The 19,105-nt window shown below is 32.6% G+C and overlaps 1 protein-coding gene across 3 annotated transcripts in view; it reads right to left on the bottom strand.

The window, feature by feature from the left end:
* LOC108738749 (transcription factor kayak) overlaps positions 1 to 9,789 on the bottom strand; it is a 19,062-nt gene extending 9,273 nt beyond the window's left edge. The window contains exons 1-3 of one of the 3 annotated variants that reach the window (XM_018472316.2): positions 9,385 to 9,789; positions 5,643 to 5,808; positions 211 to 533 (exon numbers count right to left, since the gene is read on the bottom strand). In XM_018472316.2, coding sequence (XP_018327818.1) covers positions 211 to 533; positions 5,643 to 5,808; positions 9,385 to 9,447 — 552 coding nt within the window. In that variant the 5' untranslated portion in view covers positions 9,448 to 9,789. Of the gene's footprint in view, positions 1 to 43; positions 534 to 888; positions 2,252 to 5,642; positions 5,809 to 9,384 lie in introns of those variants that run through there. The other 2 variants (XM_025979159.1, XM_025979158.1) reach the window with 2 other exon arrangements.
* Between the last annotated feature and the right edge of the window lie 9,316 nt (positions 9,790 to 19,105).

Below are 19,105 nucleotides of genomic sequence, written 5' to 3'. Positions count from 1 at the left end.
ACAAAAAATGTCGTTCTTTAATACATTTTTATTCTCAATTATTTCATCCAAATAAATGGAACTTTCTAGCTCCTGATACCCATTACAATTAATTTCACTCAAGAATCCATACTACATGTACAAAGTACAAAACTTTCGTTTATTTTTGTTTTATTCTCCACAGTTTCTTACTACTAAAATGCAGCCTGTCATATTAAAAAAAGAACTTACAGCTATTAATGTGTTGGTATGATCGACTCTCCTCTTTCTACACCTGGCAGCTGCCATTTTGTTCCGTTCTCGTCTTATCCTTCGCCGTTCCTCTTCTTCGGGCGAAAGGTCGAGCGTTTTTGCAGGCTTCCTGCCTCCCATGTTCCTCCGTCCGGTTGTCTCCGTTGTCATCACCACATTCATGCCGTTATTCTTAGGCGTGACAGGAGGAGTCGGCCTTGAATTGCTATCTTGACTGTGGGGGGAGATGGAACTGTGCCATGGGCTCGACGAAGATTTTGAATAAATATCAACTTCTGATATCGGGATGTACTGATTATTACCTGAAACCAAATAATTTATTTTATACATTAATTAGGTAGGTATTTTCAGAAAATGTAATTTAGTTGTTAGGATTTATATTTATGTGTCAGACCAACAGACAGGCTATGCCTCCTAGTTGGATATGATTGGATGAAAGAAATAATGCATGAAGTCTGCATTTAAAGATAACAATGGTAACTTTGTTCATTGACAACCTTATCAGATAACAATATCAAAAAAATATTTTGCTTTCTCACTTGCAATATCTTATCAGTTTGTCTAAGACATAATTAATAGTGTTGCAGTTAATATTACTATTAGTATTAATATTAGGTTTTTGTCAGATAGATGCAATAATTAAACTTACACTCGCACCTGTATAAACCTGTGTATTATTTAAGGTATTTCTCTCTTCAATATTTGATGAAACAGCTGCTGAACCATTTGTTGCTGTCGTATCTGAACTATTTTCATTTTCACTAAAATTGTTTAAAACAAGAACTGGGGGCAATGTCGTTTTTGATTCTCTTAATAATCCTACTTTATTCTTTACAATAACTTTTGATGGCAATTGATTCTTTCTAATATGACAAGCAAAGCATTCTAATTTCTCTGTAGTTGGAAAAACAGAAACTTTTGTTTTACAAAATTCACACTCTTTATCTAACTCTGGTGCCTTTTCTGCTTCTGATACCACTTTATTCTTTCTTATATCGACTTTATCTTTTTTTAAGTGTGTTTTAATGTTATCTAATAATGTCCTTACTTTTTCTGGTTCTGTTTTTTCCTTCACCAAATCTATTCTACTTATCTTCAAAGTTATTCCCTTCTTCACTAATTCAGGTTGGTATTTTTCCAACTCTTTCTGCCCTAATTTTTTAGTGATTTCAGACTCCATTTTAATAGCAATTTGTTTAGCTTGGAAAAAAGTTATATCTTCATGTTCTAACAAAAATGACTGTATCTTTTCAGACTTCAGGCCACAAATAAACCTATCCCTTATAGCTTCCATGGAGTTTCTAAAATTGCACTTTTTTAACAAATTTTCTAGTTTAACAATAAAATCAGCGACTGTTTCGTTTTCCTCTTGAACAGCTTTATAAAATAAAAACCTTCGATATAATGATGTCCTAGGTTTTTCTTTTTCTACAAAACTCACAGCGTTCATTTTAAATGCACATAGTAAACTATCAGTATCAGATAAAGGCAAGATATTACACAATTTCTTCATTAGCATCAGTATTTTCTGAAAAAAGCAATCCAAAATGGAAATTCTTCATAAAAGTATGTATGGGCGTCACCGTTTTATAACCTCAATCGTTATCATTTAAATTAAAATCACTCCACAATAAACTTAATAGTCACTGCCACGTATAAATTAGCCTGCAACCTCTTAATTAACTGTTAGATATTTCACTGTCTATAATAAAAACTAGTTATTTGTTATATTTTCTTAAAAACTGCGCAACATCTTAAAACACGTTCGACAAGATAAGGCTATTGTGCTATTGATATAAAACGTCATTATATAAACACAGTGTTTCAGTAAAAACACTAAAGATGGCGCTACAACCATGTTATTATCGAACGCGGGAGAATTTTCACATTTCAAATACATAGCGTTCCTATTATTCATTCTAAAAAGCAGCACAGATTATTAAAAACTGTCCAAGTTACACGAGCATATTAAAATTTACCTCATGCACTATTTCAGATTAAAGTAATTGAATACGATGTGAAAAAAATTGTTTCACATCAATTTAATTAATTTTCTTATTGTTAAAAGTAGATCACTACAAATCGAATTAATTAAAAACATGTGTCGAAGATAAATTCAAATATATGAGTCACTGTTTAATTATAATAAGTGTTTAGTTTGTGTGTGGTCTTCCACAGGTAGTGAGGTAATATTTTATTTTGGTCTACGCAGCTCGTGTAACAAACTGTCAACCAAAAGTACAAAACTTCATCTTATTATCCAAAGCGCGATGGTCAGTGTTTTACGGGAGTTGTAATACACACCTGTTTGATGTTTTTTTTAGCTTTTTTCCTGGCGAAATTGGATTAACTTATCAATTATCATGTCAGTAAAAACCAACTATTTATTGAAAAACAAAATCGTAATCAATAAACCTATAAACCGTTTGTTTATATATTGAGTTTGTTTACTGATAATGATACCTACAGTTGCCCTGCAAAATTTCACAAAACCGAACCGCTTTGAAAAGCCTTCATTTTATTTCTATGTAGAAAAAGTTATTCCTCAAATTAGAAATGCTTTCAATAATTCTGAGAAATACTTTTTTTAAATTTAATACACACAGTTATTACTTCCATTAAAAAAATACACAACTTCCAGCCTTGATTTTTCAGGGAGCACAATGAACACAAGCCAATAATTCATATACTACTTGTACACAATTAGAGATAAACGGCATAATAACATTATGTAATTAAATTTCGTGAAACAACAAAAACTATTACGCGTTATCGAAAAAAAAAACTGGTTAGAAAAAATAAAATCAAGAAAACAAAGCAATATTATTTAACCGACTCTTTAATTTAACACAGCATTGAATTGCGAGTTGCGAAAAACGAAATTCATTGTAGGTAGGTACCTAACAACACAAGAAAAATTTCTCGAACTGATTTTATGGTATTTTGGAAACGAACAAAGAAACGTTTCAGGAAAGGTATAAATGTTTAATATACCATTAATTTGTTATTATTTTAATGTTTTACAGTAATTACCCGACGAGTACTTTTTAACTAGAAAAAATGAAAACGCAAATTAGTAAGTAAATAATGAGTTTTCTTTCACATAGAATTGAAACGTTAATTACTTTTATAGATACACACATACATATACAATTCGACCATTGCATCGCCGGAAATCGAACTCGGGTCGCCAACATTCCCGCACTTTTGGTGATGTGGACAATTCCACGATGAATTTTCGCAATATTTTACGTTACGTCAAATGTGTCTTTAATTTGATATAACTCATTGCTATTTGAATTTGAAGGCGTATTACCCGACGTCCCGTACACCTTTGTAATGGACGTAAAATGCTTGAAACATTTAATCTGATATGCAGGTAAGGTAAAACGTCCGATTACATGCCTATGTTTGGTTCTCAACTAGCACAGGGCTGGCGCTACCCCTTTAAACAGTATATTTTGCACTAATGGAAGAAAGAACGGTAAATCTCCTCCATGACTGATTTGACATTTGAGTGATAAAAGCGCAATATTCCCTCCCGCGTAATAAACCGCATTTACCCCTTAGCAGGAAAATGTTCTACGCAGAGGGTGTTAAAATAGTTTCCCAATAAACAGGAAACAAAGTATTCCGCTTTGGGGGGGGGGGCGGCAATTTATACTAGGGATGAGTGAGGTACCCGGCGAATCCGGCACTTTTTTAGGATCCGGTCGGATAAAGAAGCCGAGTACCAGAGAAAAAAGAAAAACCAATACCAGCAATAATTAGCAAAAAACTTGCTTAATGAAAATTTGTAATTAAGATTGTAGTGGGATAGGTCGTTTAATAGTCGAATTAATGTTATTTCGATACCCAGAATTAAAATTTCATTGGTTTAGTGTTTAAAAAACTTTCAATGGGACCTAATGTGGTTTGGGACCTTGATGAGGGTGGTATTTAATGATTTTGCAGGGTAACGAATTATCGGATACACGGAGAAAACTAAATTTTTATGTCAACGCAAAATTGTCATTACAATTTTCGATTGTAAATGACTCAATTTGCAGTAGAAATAGTGGAATTTATTAATCTTAAANTTTTTAAAAATTATTTCAAGTTTCTTAATTATTACAATTGAATTTGCAATATCAACCAAAATACCTAGTAAATTTATTTCTGCTGGGATTTTATTTTTACAAATTCGGGTCCAAATTGTAATGTTTATTATTTTCGCTTTCGAAACAATGAGATACTGGAATAAATTGTAAATATCGTTTTTTTCTTTGTCATTTTCTCCGTGTACCCTGCAAAACCACTATCCAGTGCATCTCCAATTTAAACCATTAAACTTGAGAGAGAATGTTGTACTTTCTTTCATGGTGCATAATATACTATTACTTTAGATAATTTTAATTGCAGAAAATCAAATAATGCCTCTTTTGTTGTGAATTTTTTTTAGTTTTTGCTGTTTTAAACACGGTAGGAGTCTTCGATGCAAAATCCTGTTCTTGTTAATTTGTAAATGTTATTTTATTATATACCCTTGGAATTACAGTCGATGTTTTTGGTTGTCTACTACCTACTAATTATGTAAACACGTAAAATAAAGATAAACTAATTCAAAATTTCTCTCTGCACTCTGCAGTAACAGTACTAAATGTCAAGTTTTAAACACTCTTTCTAATCCCTTGATCAAAAAATCAAAAGGGCAATGACAATTATGAACCGATTATCTACGAACATATAAATTAGACATACTCTCTTCTTAGCCTTTTTTGACGCGAATGTATTATCTAATAAGTAGGCTAATAACTAATAATTCGAAGGCTCGGGGAGGCCCTCTAGAGCTCAGGCCCTTTTTTCTTTTAAATGTTTTAAAAAAATGGTTATAGCGTCACCCTTGGCATCAGCGATATTTTGACGCAATAACCGAATGTCGTTATTAACGGAATGTACGAATTTATAAGACAAATTGAACGATTTCAGAAAGACATTTTGTAGTATCTATGCGACCCATTCAATAAATATTTTTTGAAGTGAAACTTCTTTACGCACGGTAGGGTAAGTTCGTGTTCATGCGAGTTGCTATGTAACGAAATCATGCAACGGATGTCCCCCCTCTAGTGGGGATCGCTTAAGCCGTGAGCGCGCTTCAATGCAACGTTCGTTACAGGCAACTCCGTCATGTATAGTGTAAAATTTAAATTCATAGTGTACAAATAATACCATTAAACCAATTCCTTAACCCCTATCCCGGTATGTTTGTGTGTTTGAAGAAGTTTCACTTCAGTAGCGTGTTGTATAATTACACGTTGTATTTTTTTTTAATAAAATACAGTCCTAACAAAACTCTTAAGTCTAAAAATCTGATAAAATAGCTTACGATTCTAACTAGTATTAAATACGTAATAAAGTTGGTATGTAATTACCTATTGGTGGCACCAGTGGAGGTACAAAGCCTGCTTCGTTTTCGTGACTTTCGGGTTTGCTTTGAAGTTCGATAAAAGTTTGCTCGATGTTACGTAAAGTTGTGGGAGTCAAAGTTGGCGTTGTTCGCGTAGGCACCCCGGAGTTGAGCCCTTCGAGAGTTATAAACTGAAAGGAAAAACATATCCAACATTAATCTTTCGTATTCGTATTCGATATAATAACAAAGACTTTCTATTTGTAAAGAATATGCTGATAATAAAACCCAAATTGTGTCTGTTAACGACAATAGAAACAAACGAGTACAAAATCTCTAAAAGTGTATTTTATGTATATTCAAGCAGCTGTCTCTAAAATTATATGTGGGACAAAGTAGTAAGCTGCATTTTCCAACTTTATTGGAAAATCCGTGTACAGGCGTGACGTAAACGGCAGATAAACAACTTAACAGGAAATGAGCCAAACCCTTTTCAACTAATTCTAATTACGGCTTTATATAATGTATGTATGGTTATACATATTAGTATCTTATCAGCTCCTTATCAGACCAGACCTTTTCTAGTATTAACATTTGAATTTACATTCTGAATTTACCTATTATGTATTGTACTACCTGAAAATGTTTGTTAAGGTTTTTAAGACGAATCGTTATCGAAATCGGACGTCTTAGTATATACATACCATAATTTTCTGTAGAAAAACAACAATAATAATACCTCGTATCCGATCGTGATTATTATAACTTTTTATAACGTTTTCAATTTAATAAGAAAAATTGCTTATTTTATCAGCTAAATAGACGATCAATTTTATAACTTCTAAACTTTATGTTAAATTTCCTCATTGTAAAGGTCTAGATGGGGGATCGGAAGAGGAGGTCTCCCCCACCATTGTACCATAAAAATTTCGTGGCGGTCTCACCCCCATAAAAAGTTATGGGGTTTCAAAGTTAATAAATATGCCAATTTTTATACATTTCTAGGCATGTAAATATTTATATAGTCATTTTTAAACAATATTCAAAGGTAAAACTAATGAAAAATACATAAAAATATTGAGAAAGTTATATAAAACATTATTTAAATATCTTTATCAATAGGGTAGGTTAGGTTAGGTTATCGGGTTTTGTTCAAGTGACCACCCTCTTTCGATCCCCCACCTCCACCCGCTTGAAAATAATTATTTTATTGAATTTTATTTGAATTATAGTGTATGAAAATTGTCAAAATAATCAACTTTCAACCCCCATAACTTTTTATGGGAGTGAGACCGCCGCAATTTTTTTATGGGGTTTTACTCAGGTGACCAACCTCTTTCGATCCCCCCTACCCTCTTTCAGGATTATTATTAATGACATGATAAGATAACACAAAAGTGGTAAAAATAATAACAATGCGAAAATAGTATTTTGAAAATATCCGCGTAAATACTGCATTTATACATACGTCCTACATAAATATTACAACATATAACAACATACATATATTTATGTAATGGGACGCACTTGGTAATGCATCTTTTTATTACAATACGCACAATGGAAGGCAATAAAAAAAGAACAACTACGATTGTTCAATTAAAATTAAAAATAATAATTGCAAGACATTTTTTGCAATATATAAGTATACCGGCATAATGGTTAAAATAAAAACCTACTTCTGCTAAACAAAAAAATAATACGTGTAATCAACGAGCTTTGGCAGCTCAGTTTGGCGACATACAGACTGTCACATGTTATCTGGACATTACGTACCTAGTTAATCTATACATCTATATCTATCATATAAATTAAACTGAAGTGTGATAACTGCCTTTTTTAAAGTTCATATGATTGTTATTTGTGGTAGTCAATCTGACTTTTAAATAATAAAATCAGCAACTACATAAAGATGGGACTGTTTATACCTTAAAATTCAGAAATGTTTTATTGCATACTAAATACTTTAATTTGAGTATCCCTTATTAAACACCATTTGACGACTCGAAACGTGCGGGTGAATTTTATAAAATAAATCAAAACTGTAGATATTGAACTCTAGCATAGTATTATCCTTTTTTTTTTTTTTNTAATTTTGCTCGAGACTACAACAATAAAGTGGTCGTAGAGGATTATCGAGTATTACCCAATCACTCCGAAAGCATTGTGAAAGTCAAAATAAACGACGACATCGACTGATTAGTGGGAGTAGTTGAACCAGACAATCAAGACTTGACACAGAAAGCATTATTGGTAGGACAAGAAGAACTGAAGTCAGTTCAAGAAGAAATGAAAGAAAACTTGAAAGTATCTCAGGAAAAATGGAGGACAAGATAAATGATATTAGAAATGAAATGGATAATAACGAGTGCGTACATAAGATTTGTAGATTTAGAGAAAGCTTTTGACAATGTTTAATGGGACAAGATGTTAAATATACTTAAAAATGTAGGGATGAATTACAAAGATAGAAGTGTGATACTTAGTTTGTATAAAGAGCAACAGGCAGTTATAGAGCTGGGGCTGCAACGTAGACAAGTAAATATTACGAAGGGAGTCAGGCAGGGATGCACACTGTCACCGTTACTTTTTAATCTATACATCGAAGACGCGATCAAAATCATTAAAGACAGTACAACTACAGGGATAGATATACAGGGAAAAAAGATTAGTATGCTTAGATTTTCAGATGATATAGCAGTATTAGCATCCAGCAAGCAGGAGTTAGAGATAGCTTTAAAAAAAAATGGAAGAGGTATTGACAACAGTACTGTATGAAAATAAATAAAAGTAAAACTAAAATATTGGTATGCAAGGGAAGAAAAAGTAGGGAAAGAGTGAATATAAAGATAGGAGACGAGAAATTAGAACTGGCCGATTTTAGGTATCTAGGAAGTCATATAAGTCAGAACGCAAGGAGTGGTGAGATATAAAGCAGAGGATAGCGCCGGGTCGAGTAGCTTTCAATAAAAAGTAGTCCTTTCTATGCACGCGAACGATTAATTTAGAAATTCGAAAAAGGTTTTTAAAGGTGTATATTGGGAGCATGGCTCTGTACGGGTGCGAAACATGGACAGTGTGTGCAGCGGAAAAAAAAGGCTAGAAGCGTTCGAAATGTAGTGTGGCGAATGATGAGGATACCGTGGATAGACAAGGTTAGAAACGAAGAGGTATTAGAAAGAATAGGAGAACAGAGGACTCTATGGAAGTCAATAAGAAATAGGCGAGATAGGTTAGTAGGACACCTTTCAGGCATGACGGTCTAGTCAGAGACATATTAGAGGCAGAAACGGGAGTTAGGAGGGGTAGAGGTAGACCTAGATTAGATTACTGTGTTCGCAAATAGTTAAGGATGTGGGTTGTTCTAGTTTTAGGGAAATGCGACGATTAGCTCAGGATAGGAAAGAGTGGAGGTGCGTGTCCAACCAGTCTTAGGACTGACGATCTTATGACGATGATGAGTAAATATGCTAGTATTAACCAAAAGAAAATGCGAAATAATAAAAGGAAAACTATAAATTCAAAAATATTCTTAAGGAGATACTTATTTATTCGTGATTTTTTATGGAAAAGTCACTGAAAAAAGACCTAAACTTGTTCGTCGACCCGTGTATTTTCTATAATAAGCAAAGCATCATTTTCAACATTCTAGAGATGACAGCACGAGTATGATTTGTATATAGGCAGGTACATAATGTAGAAGATTAAAATGCGTGTAAGTATCTATGTAGCTATGCACATATTACAAAAGAAGCGTCATATTATACCTGTTGATAAAATAACTCCTGCGCCAGGATATTGGCTATCTCTTTTTGGTCCATAAGTGCCATAATGCCTTATTTTCGTTTCGTCACACCAAACAATCGTATACTTTAGACCGACCGTATAAATATATATGTATATATGAACTTTATTATTTGTTTAAAACGAAGAAACAAAAATCGCGCGCGCAACGTTCGATTCGATTCAACAACGAGTAGTAGAATAAATAACAACAATCAACAGTGCGACTATATCCAATCAATCAATTAATAATTTAAAAAACGGTAACAACTACGGTCGTTTTTGCAAAAAAATTCGGTTCGTTCGTTCGTTAAAGACGGCGCTGAAGCGCACAACAGCGCGTCCAAGTATGCTTTGGGATAAGCGGGAATTTCGTACGCGTCGCCCACAGGGTCTGTTTTTAGATCGAGGTAAGCGGTGGATTTGTACGACATGCAATTTATTTATATATCAGTCGCGAATGTGAGCGAAACACGCCGTCTTTTTTTTTTTTTTTTTAATACGCTTTTCGAACAGAACGTAGCGCGCGAATTTAGCCGGAAATAAAGGCTTGCTTGCCAAAAAAAAAAAAGATTTTCCCGATAAAACAAATTACCCGGAAACTTAAAAATCTTGGCGGCCCACAATTAGCAAAAGGTGCAACAATACAAATTCATTTGTTTAAATTATTGAAATAAACACTCCGCATATTTAAAATCATAGTAAGCACTTTGACCTGCAGCAGCCCACTAATAAGTGTCATTTAACAAAAGTTCCTACACAAATACAGATTTATTAATAAATCAAACAAACACCGCATACTGCACTGAAAGAACAAATTGTGAATGAATTCCTTAAAAAAATAAATCTAAAAATATTAGGAAATTTGTATTGTATTATCTGCTTAGTAGATACTAATTAGAAAAATAAACGATTTTTATCAGTTCCTTGTAAAGATAATACATACACAAAATAGAAATGTTACGGAATTTTGTTTTGTAACAAACTCCGACCAATAGTTAGGTGTGAAACAGTTATAAAGTATAAAATCTGCAAAACTAACAAAAAAAAAGAAACCTATAAACTTAGTTTATGTAGTTTTTTTTATATAGAAGAACATGATTAGCAAATTGGCACGGAGTACTCACAATACTCACTGGAAAAACCGTTGTGAACAGGAATAAAACTGATATTAAGCTATATTATCAAAATTAGATTAGTGCAATACTACATGTGTACATATATATATATATTATAGATACGTAAATAAAACACTACAACCCAAAATCCTACATAAAACTTAAAAATCTAATAAACGTCAAGACACCTAGCATTCTATTAAGTAGGACCTACTGAGAATGACAACATGAGTGTCAAAACGCATATTAGATTTGTAAATATTTTATGGGAAATAAACAAATGGGATATGTATACTTAAGGGGACGGATGGGGAAGGGAGAAGGGGGGTGAATAGGGTACCCAGCGCTGATCACAGTTGTCAATATTAACTTTAATTAAATTAACTGTGCCCATCTAAATTTACACATTAGGCTTTAAACGCACAAAAATGTCAGTAGAATGGATGTATATGCAACCTACCGTACACGCAAGTATGGTTATTTAAACCCTCCCAGTTCTTTGCAACTGTTTATAGTCAAGGTAGGCGATTTTTAATTAAAAATTATCATTAAAAGAACTCAATACAAAAGCGTAGAGCCCTTTCCTGAAGCATTTCAGGACATTTTTATTGTATTAGAGTCGTTAAACTGCAGAGAAATTGACGTACCATCAAACAGGAAGAAAAAAAAAGTAAGGAAACAGATAAACCACATAAATGAGTAACGACTGACCAATATTCGCAGCATATTAAAATATCCACTTAATAATTATTATACCCATAAATAATTTTGAATAAATTTTGAATAAATTATTTATCTACAGTTTATAGGATGGTGAATCACTGTCTCTAATAGGACGTGACTAACCCATTTCCATAAGTTTTACCATTATCGTCCAGTTGGTAATTGGTAGCATCTTTTTTTACGAATGTCACGGTTTGCAGATGTACTTTCGTAATTTTTATTTTAATTTTAAAGACATGCATGTCAATTATAAAATAAAAAAGTAGCACTTATTATTTTTCATTTTACGAATGCATTCTAAAGCACTTATAATATTGTAGCGAGCACGAGTGTGTTTGTGTGCGATCAGGCACACGTGTGCGTGAACGGCTTATCGATTCGCCACGGGCGCCTTTCTTCATTCGCGCCGTATTTGTAAATGTGTGTGTCGTACCTGCGTTCTAGAAAGCAGTTAAACAGTTCAAAGAAAGAATAAACTATCCGGGTGTTTCCAGAAGGTTCCCGAAAGTAAACAAAAAAGTATTTAAAGGAAGAGACGATCGCCGAAAGTAGGAGAACTAAATTGACCGTTGCAGAAGTGAATCCAGAAATAAATTAACAGTGATAGCAGTGAAATAGTGATATATCAATAATTAGTAAATAAATAGTTTTTGTCGTTATCAGTCTTAGAAGTTAATTTTGTTAAACATACGAACATTACAATATGACATATTATCATCTAAAAATCCCACATCCTTAACTATTTGTGAACAGTAATTCAGTTTAGGTCTACCTCTCCTCTTAGCTCCTGTTTCTGCTTCTAACATGTCTCTGATTAGCCCCTCTTGCCTAAGAACGTGTCCTACCAACTTATCTCGTCTATTTTTTATTGTTCTCCTATTCTTTCTAATAATTCTTCATTTCTAACCTTTTCTACCCACGATATCCTCATCATCCGCCTATAACACTACATTATAAAACATTGTTTAGGTCTACCTCTCCTCTTAGCTCCTGTTTCTGCTTCTAACATGTCTCTGATTAGCCCTTCTTGCCTAAGAACGTGTCCTACCAACTTATCTCGTCTATTTTTTATTGTTCTCCTATTCTTTCTAATAATAATAGAATAAATTGATGGAAATTAAAAACCGAGTATAAAGTATTATGTAGTAGTAAGTACATATTACATATGAAGTAAGTACGTATTATGAAGAAGGTTAATTAACAGCATAAACTTTCAACAATAATAATTGCTCTCAACCCGACGCATCAGTCAAGTGGTAGTAGCAAAGTATGGCACCGTGGGGCCACTGTGTATACACATCTTCTACGTAAAATTGTGTGTGTGTATTTTTGCAAGCGGAAATTGCGGTTATTGCATTGGCGCCGGCTAAAATAAATTGCAAAAAAGACTCTTCAGATAAATTCAAAGGTTCTTACAATTAATTAAAAACAATATAGAATCACACTAAATTAATAATAAAGTATGAATATCTATTGGCAAAGATCACATACGAAACGTTTATCAATACAATCCGCTTAAATCGATAATTAGACCGATTTTTTTTTTAAATGCGTACCTTTCCTTTATTGATTACAAAAGGATTCGAAATATGGGACTTGACATTCAGGGTGACAACTCAATTCTAATTATTGTTACCTATCATCATCCTTCATGAAATTAAGTTTTCTCAAGGTTTCCAAGTGGCAGACATTTTACGTTTTCAATTTGTTTTTTGTTTTTAAACAAGTTTTTGGACTGTTGTGACAGCGCTATTAACAAAGGACGCTAGTAATAGGTACCTAGACCAATAAGAGGAGATGGTGTACAACAAGGTAGTAAATGAGCTCTCTCTAATTTACCTCGCCTTCCTATTTCGACCCCAATGTATTTTTAGCATCTTTGCTATTATTTTCACAACAGAGTGATTAATACTCAGTTTTTTTTGAAAAATGTAATAAAGTTCATCAACATTTTCTGTTATTTCACAAACTAAATCTACATTTATTCCAAATCTATGTTTTGAAATTGTTTGTCTGACTTTTCAAAAGTAATACTTTTCATGATACTATTCAATACACAACTGGGTACTACGTTTAATGAGGGTTCCTTACTGATACATTTACTAATAAATAAAAATTCAAATTCATTTAACGTCATCTTCCCAATAACAGTTCTAACTCAGTTCGTTGAGCATGAACAAAAATTGAAATGATAATAATACAATCAGGTAAGAACATAAAATAATCTTTTTTCTCTAAAGATAAGATTTACATACGCCTTATTATTGTCAAACGAAAAGGTTGACAAGGCAAGATGTTAAAGCCAAGTCATTAATCTAAGTATTTTCAATTCGGAAAAACAGTTGACTAACGAAAACGGAACCGAAGAAGCGCTCACAAGTCCACAATAAAATACACACATACAAACATAAACCGCACACTGCCGTCCATCTACGTCGACTTTTGAAATAATTATCTACTCCGAAGTGGAAGTTTGCCAAAAGTGTTTGCAGACCTTGATTTTTTGCACTTGAGGAGAGAGTTCAAACGGAACACAGAAATAAGAGAGGATGAAAACTACAGGAAAGTTTCCTTGTTTATCAGGATTTTCATTCCATTAAGGTTAGACAAATAATTCCTTTCCCAGTTTCCCACCAATTGCTTTAAATCATCAAATACGAAACAAAACCCAAATATTACTACAACCCAAATCAGAAGATTCAAAAAAAGTGATTTGATTTTTACTTAATTACGGTTTCGTGCTTCAAAAGAAAACTTGGATTCTTTTTAAGACAGTCAACCGATTTTCTATTAAAACATGCGACGTATTTGTTTGTAGAATTAAAGTAATTTATTGGATAAATTTTAACAATATCAATTATTATTATCAAGTTAAGTTTTTATTGTTTTGCGGCTTATAAAATTCGGATTGATATTCAGCTGTGACATTATCAATTTCCCACTTTAAAACAAGACTTGTTTTCATAGCTCATTTGCTACACGTAACCCAAGAATACAGAATGCAAAAAGTTACATCCGGGAAACCGGGAAATGGTCACAATTTTTCATTATTAATTCAGGAGTTTCGAATGTATTTACACAATAATTAAAGAGGGGACCTAGTCGAAATATATTTTGATTTTATACATATCGTATCATCCATCATGTGAAGATTGTTACGAAGAATACTTAGATTCCGAAAAGTATGAGAGAATGGAACATTAACGTCACATGACCTTGGAAGTACTTTTGCAATGAACAAAATGTGCGCTTTGAACCAGTTTTTTTTAATTATTTTATTTCTAATAAGTCGATATTTAATTATACGTAAGTATCCCATTAAACTATACACGATTTTTAGAAATGTTAAAGCCGTCAAAAAACAAAAACGATAAGCAAAAAAATTAAAAACAACAATCCCTGACACTTATTCATAAAAATTTTTATCTTAACCTAACTACACCGAAGGTAAACATCATTTACTATATACATATGTATAAATATTCAGATAGGACAAAAGTAAAATAGTAGGTTATCGTGAACAGGTATTATTAGGTAATTAGGTTCATGATTAAGGCATCAACCAATATAAATTTAACTTTAAATTGGTATTCTTAGTAAAAATCGTTATGTGTACATATACAAATAAGTTTAAGCTTATTGATAAAGTCATAAATAAATAGACCTGTACCTACCTACTCAGAATTGAGGCCTACGAAATTTATTTCTAGAAACCCTTAAAAATTTAATATAACACTTTAATAACAAACAAATTCCATGTAAGCATGGATAAAACCTGGAAAAACTACTAATGGAAAATTAATAAAATCAGCAGATAAAACAACTGATATACTTGTTTTCCCATTTTAATTGATTCATTTACAATTTAAGAAACAGATTATGAGGTTCAAAACTAGTATTTCTACTTGTTTTTAAGAATTTTTTTTTTTACAATTATTACCAGTAACGGTAATTTTGCTTTCTACGTACTTTAAAATAAAAAACTGAATTCCGTAAGTACTGTAAGTAAGTAAAAAACTGGCTTAAACTATTACATTGACTAATTACTAAACACCACAAAAAATATAACTTTAGTTCGATCAGACGAATGCGGAATATTGGTTTAATTTTGCTAAAAACTTTTACATCTACACCGTACAAAACTGCATTTTCGGATTAGCGGTTACTATTAACAGGTTAGCTTCTGAAGCATATTAAAATGACTCCTTTTGAACATAGCTAGCAGGGGTCACAAGTGGCGCGTAACGCTGTGACGCGTGACGTTACACTTTTCATACCCTATCGTCGATAAAGAATCCTGCTATTTAACAAATAAGTCTTTTACTAAACGTTTTGTAAAATAGCTACATTTTTTGATTAATTCTGCCCCAATAATCGGTTTGTGTAAATTAGACAGATATTATACATAATCGCTAGATAGGACCATTAATCTATAACTATGTATACATAACGTCAAATGCCAGAACGAATCAATGAATGGATGACTAAATACTACAAAGCCAGCAAATGACTTTACATTTACAAACTACATGCGCCCACCCACACAGGTGCATGTACAAAAAATAAAAACGTGTATGTAAATTGCTTGTTCTGGAAATACATAAATCGGAACAAATAAGGAAACCGGACACATCATCGGTAAACAATTTCGTACAACATTAAGTACGTATTATGAAGAAGGTTAATTAACAGCATAAACTTTCGACAATAATAATTGCTCTCAACCCGACGCATCAGTCAAGTGGTAGTAGCAAAGTATGGCACCGTGGGGCCACTGTGTATACACATCTTCTACGTAAAATTGTGTGTGTGTATTTTTGCAAGCGGAAATTGCGGTTATTGCATTGGCGCCGGCTAAAATAAATTGCAAAAAAGACTCTTCAGATAAATTCAAAGGTTCTTACAATTAATTAAAAACAATATAGAATCACACTAAATTAATAATAAAGTATGAATATCTATTGGCAAAGATCACATACGAAACGTTTATCAATACAATCCGCTTAAATCGATAATTAGACCGATTTTTTTTTTAAATGCGTACCTTTCCTTTATTGATTACAAAAGGATTCGAAATATGGGACTTGACATTCAGGGTGACAACTCAATTCTAATTATTGTTACCTATCATCATCCTTCGTGAAATTAAGTTTTCTCAAGGTTTCCAAGTGGCAGACATTTTACGTTTTCAATTTGTTTTTTGTTTTTAAACAAGTTTTTGGACTGTTGTGACAGCGCTATTAACAAAGGACGCTAGTAATAGGTACCTAGACCAATAAGAGGAGATGGTGTACAACAAGGTAGTAAATGAGCTCTCTCTAATTTACCTCGCCTTCCTATTTCGACCCCAATGTATTTTTAGCATCTTTGCTATTATTTTCACAACAGAGTGATTAATACTCAGTTTTTTTTGAAAAATGTAATAAAGTTCATCAACATTTTCTGTTATTTCACAAACTAAATCTACATTTATTCCAAATCTATGTTTTGAAATTGTTTGTCTGACTTTTCAAAAGTAATACTTTTCATGATACTATTCAATACACAACTGGGTACTACGTTTAATGAGGGTTCCTTACTGATACATTTACTAATAAATAAAAATTCAAATTCATTTAACGTCATCTTCCCAATAACAGTTCTAACTCAGTTCGTTGAGCATGAACAAAAATTGAAATGATAATAATACAATCAGGTAAGAACATAAAATAATCTTTTTTCTCTAAAGATAAGATTTACATACGCCTTATTATTGTCAAACGAAAAGGTTGACAAGGCAAGATGTTAAAGCCAAGTCATTAATCTAAGTATTTTCAATTCGGAAAAACAGTTGACTAACGAAAACGGAACCGAAGAAGCGCTCACAAGTCCACAATAAAATACACACATACAAACATAAACCGCACACTGCCGTCCATCTACGTCGACTTTTGAAATAATTATCTACNTTTTAAGAAATTGCTAAACATTTTCGTCTAGTACTGTACAGTTCTAGCCGATCTCCTAAGACCGTCCATCGAGAGCTCTGCTAGTTCAAGCTTGTTCCAACTATTTCTGTCTTGCTCACGCCTAGTGTGTATTCTTTCTATCTTCGCGCAGATTTCTTCAAGGTCACAATTCAAACAAATTGAAATGGGATGTACAGTTGTTTAAATATTCAAGTTTCTATGAAATCCTTCACGATCATAAAACAGTCATTAAAGGTAAAATTGCACAAAACCCATTTCCACCTTAATAACATCGACTGACATTTATTATGGATTTTTAAAGTAACTGCCTGCGTGCATTATTTCGAAAAGAATTCCGTACATGTATAATTTAGTGTCATCTTTTATGTGTAAATTCCGAGACGAAGAAGCGAAGGCCGGAATCGGCTTACAACAGTAACACTCCGAACGATCGTTCACGCATTACTTATTACTTTAAGAAGTTCAGGTTATTTTAAACGATACTTTATGGGTTTGACGAGCTCGTGTCAAAAGTTAAACGCTTGTAAAATAAGTCTGTAAAACGGACGGATGAAAGGCCACCTTGGAAACATAATATCGTCCACGAACCGCTTAATTGGGTTTGGCTTACGAGACTACAACACCGCCCTAAAATACTGTACTTTTGTATTATGTACCTACAAGAACTCGTGAGTACAGTCTACAACAAAACTAGGCGATCATTATTCACACCTTACTACATTGCAAATGAGTTTTCACGTGATTTTTCAAAAAAACAAAATTCACGTTGAAGAAATTCACAGTTTCTTATGATATTCACTTCTTCCCTTAATTTTTTCCTCAGATGTTAATTCAGAGCCAACTATTAGGGATAAATATTTTATTAATTTTTTTAGAAAACCCTACGGTCTATTGTTTTTGAAAAAACCTAAAAACAATAGGCGAAACGTCGGATCTGGTTTTTTAAAAAATTAATAAACTATTCATCCCTTAACGTTGACTCCGAATTAACAACATTCAAAGTTTTTTACCATTACGAAAAACAAAGTAAGGGTACAATTCATATACCTATAATCATCATCATCATCATCATCACGCACCTCCACTCTTTCCTAAGCTGAGCTAATCTTTGCATTTCCTTAAAACTAGAACATCCCACATCCTTAACTATTTGTGAACAGTATTCTAATCCAGATCTACCTCTACTCCTTTCCAATCCCGTTTCTGCTTCCAATATGTCTTTAAAATAATAATAATACACGGAAAAAACAAAATTTGCATTGTAAATGACTGAATTTGCAGTAGAAATAGTAGAATTTATTAGATAACTTGTAATAATCTCAATTTTGACATGTTTTTTTTTTAAATTATTTCAAGTCAAATTCGGGTCCAAATTGTTATTTTTATTATTTTAGTTTACGAAGCAATGGACTAGTGAGATAAATTGTAAATCATCATCATCATCATAAGGTCATCAGCAAATATCGCTTTAATATTTAGGAAAATTTTCCTTTTTCATTTTCTCCGTATTGGTTTGACGAGTATGCTTAAAATCATAAGGTAGAAGGAGACAACACTCACGAAGTAATCTTAAAATCCTTTGCATATTCGTCAAACCAGACATTTGAACATTTTATATATACTGTCCAATATCTAACTAATTTACAAACTAGTCAGGTAAGCATATTAACCGTAACTTATCGATTTTTATTTCTTGAAAGGAATCCCAGGTTTACGGTTTTTCTTCTAATAGTAAAATAGTTAATAAAGTTTTTATTTACCAAGCAAGTAACTAACATTACAATAGTTACTATGCATTAAAAGGGTATGTGATTCATAAAATAGAAACCGTTATCTATTGGAAAAACTAACAGTTTCATGTAGACTTTTTATAATTTTTGCTTATTAAACTAACA

This window comes from Agrilus planipennis, unplaced genomic scaffold, assembly GCF_000699045.2.
Source record: "Agrilus planipennis isolate EAB-ADULT unplaced genomic scaffold, Apla_2.0 scaffold221, whole genome shotgun sequence".
Classification (NCBI taxonomy): domain Eukaryota; kingdom Metazoa; phylum Arthropoda; class Insecta; order Coleoptera; family Buprestidae; genus Agrilus; species Agrilus planipennis.
Note: the sequence above shows the minus strand (reverse complement) of the source record. Positions and strands in the feature narration are given on the sequence as shown.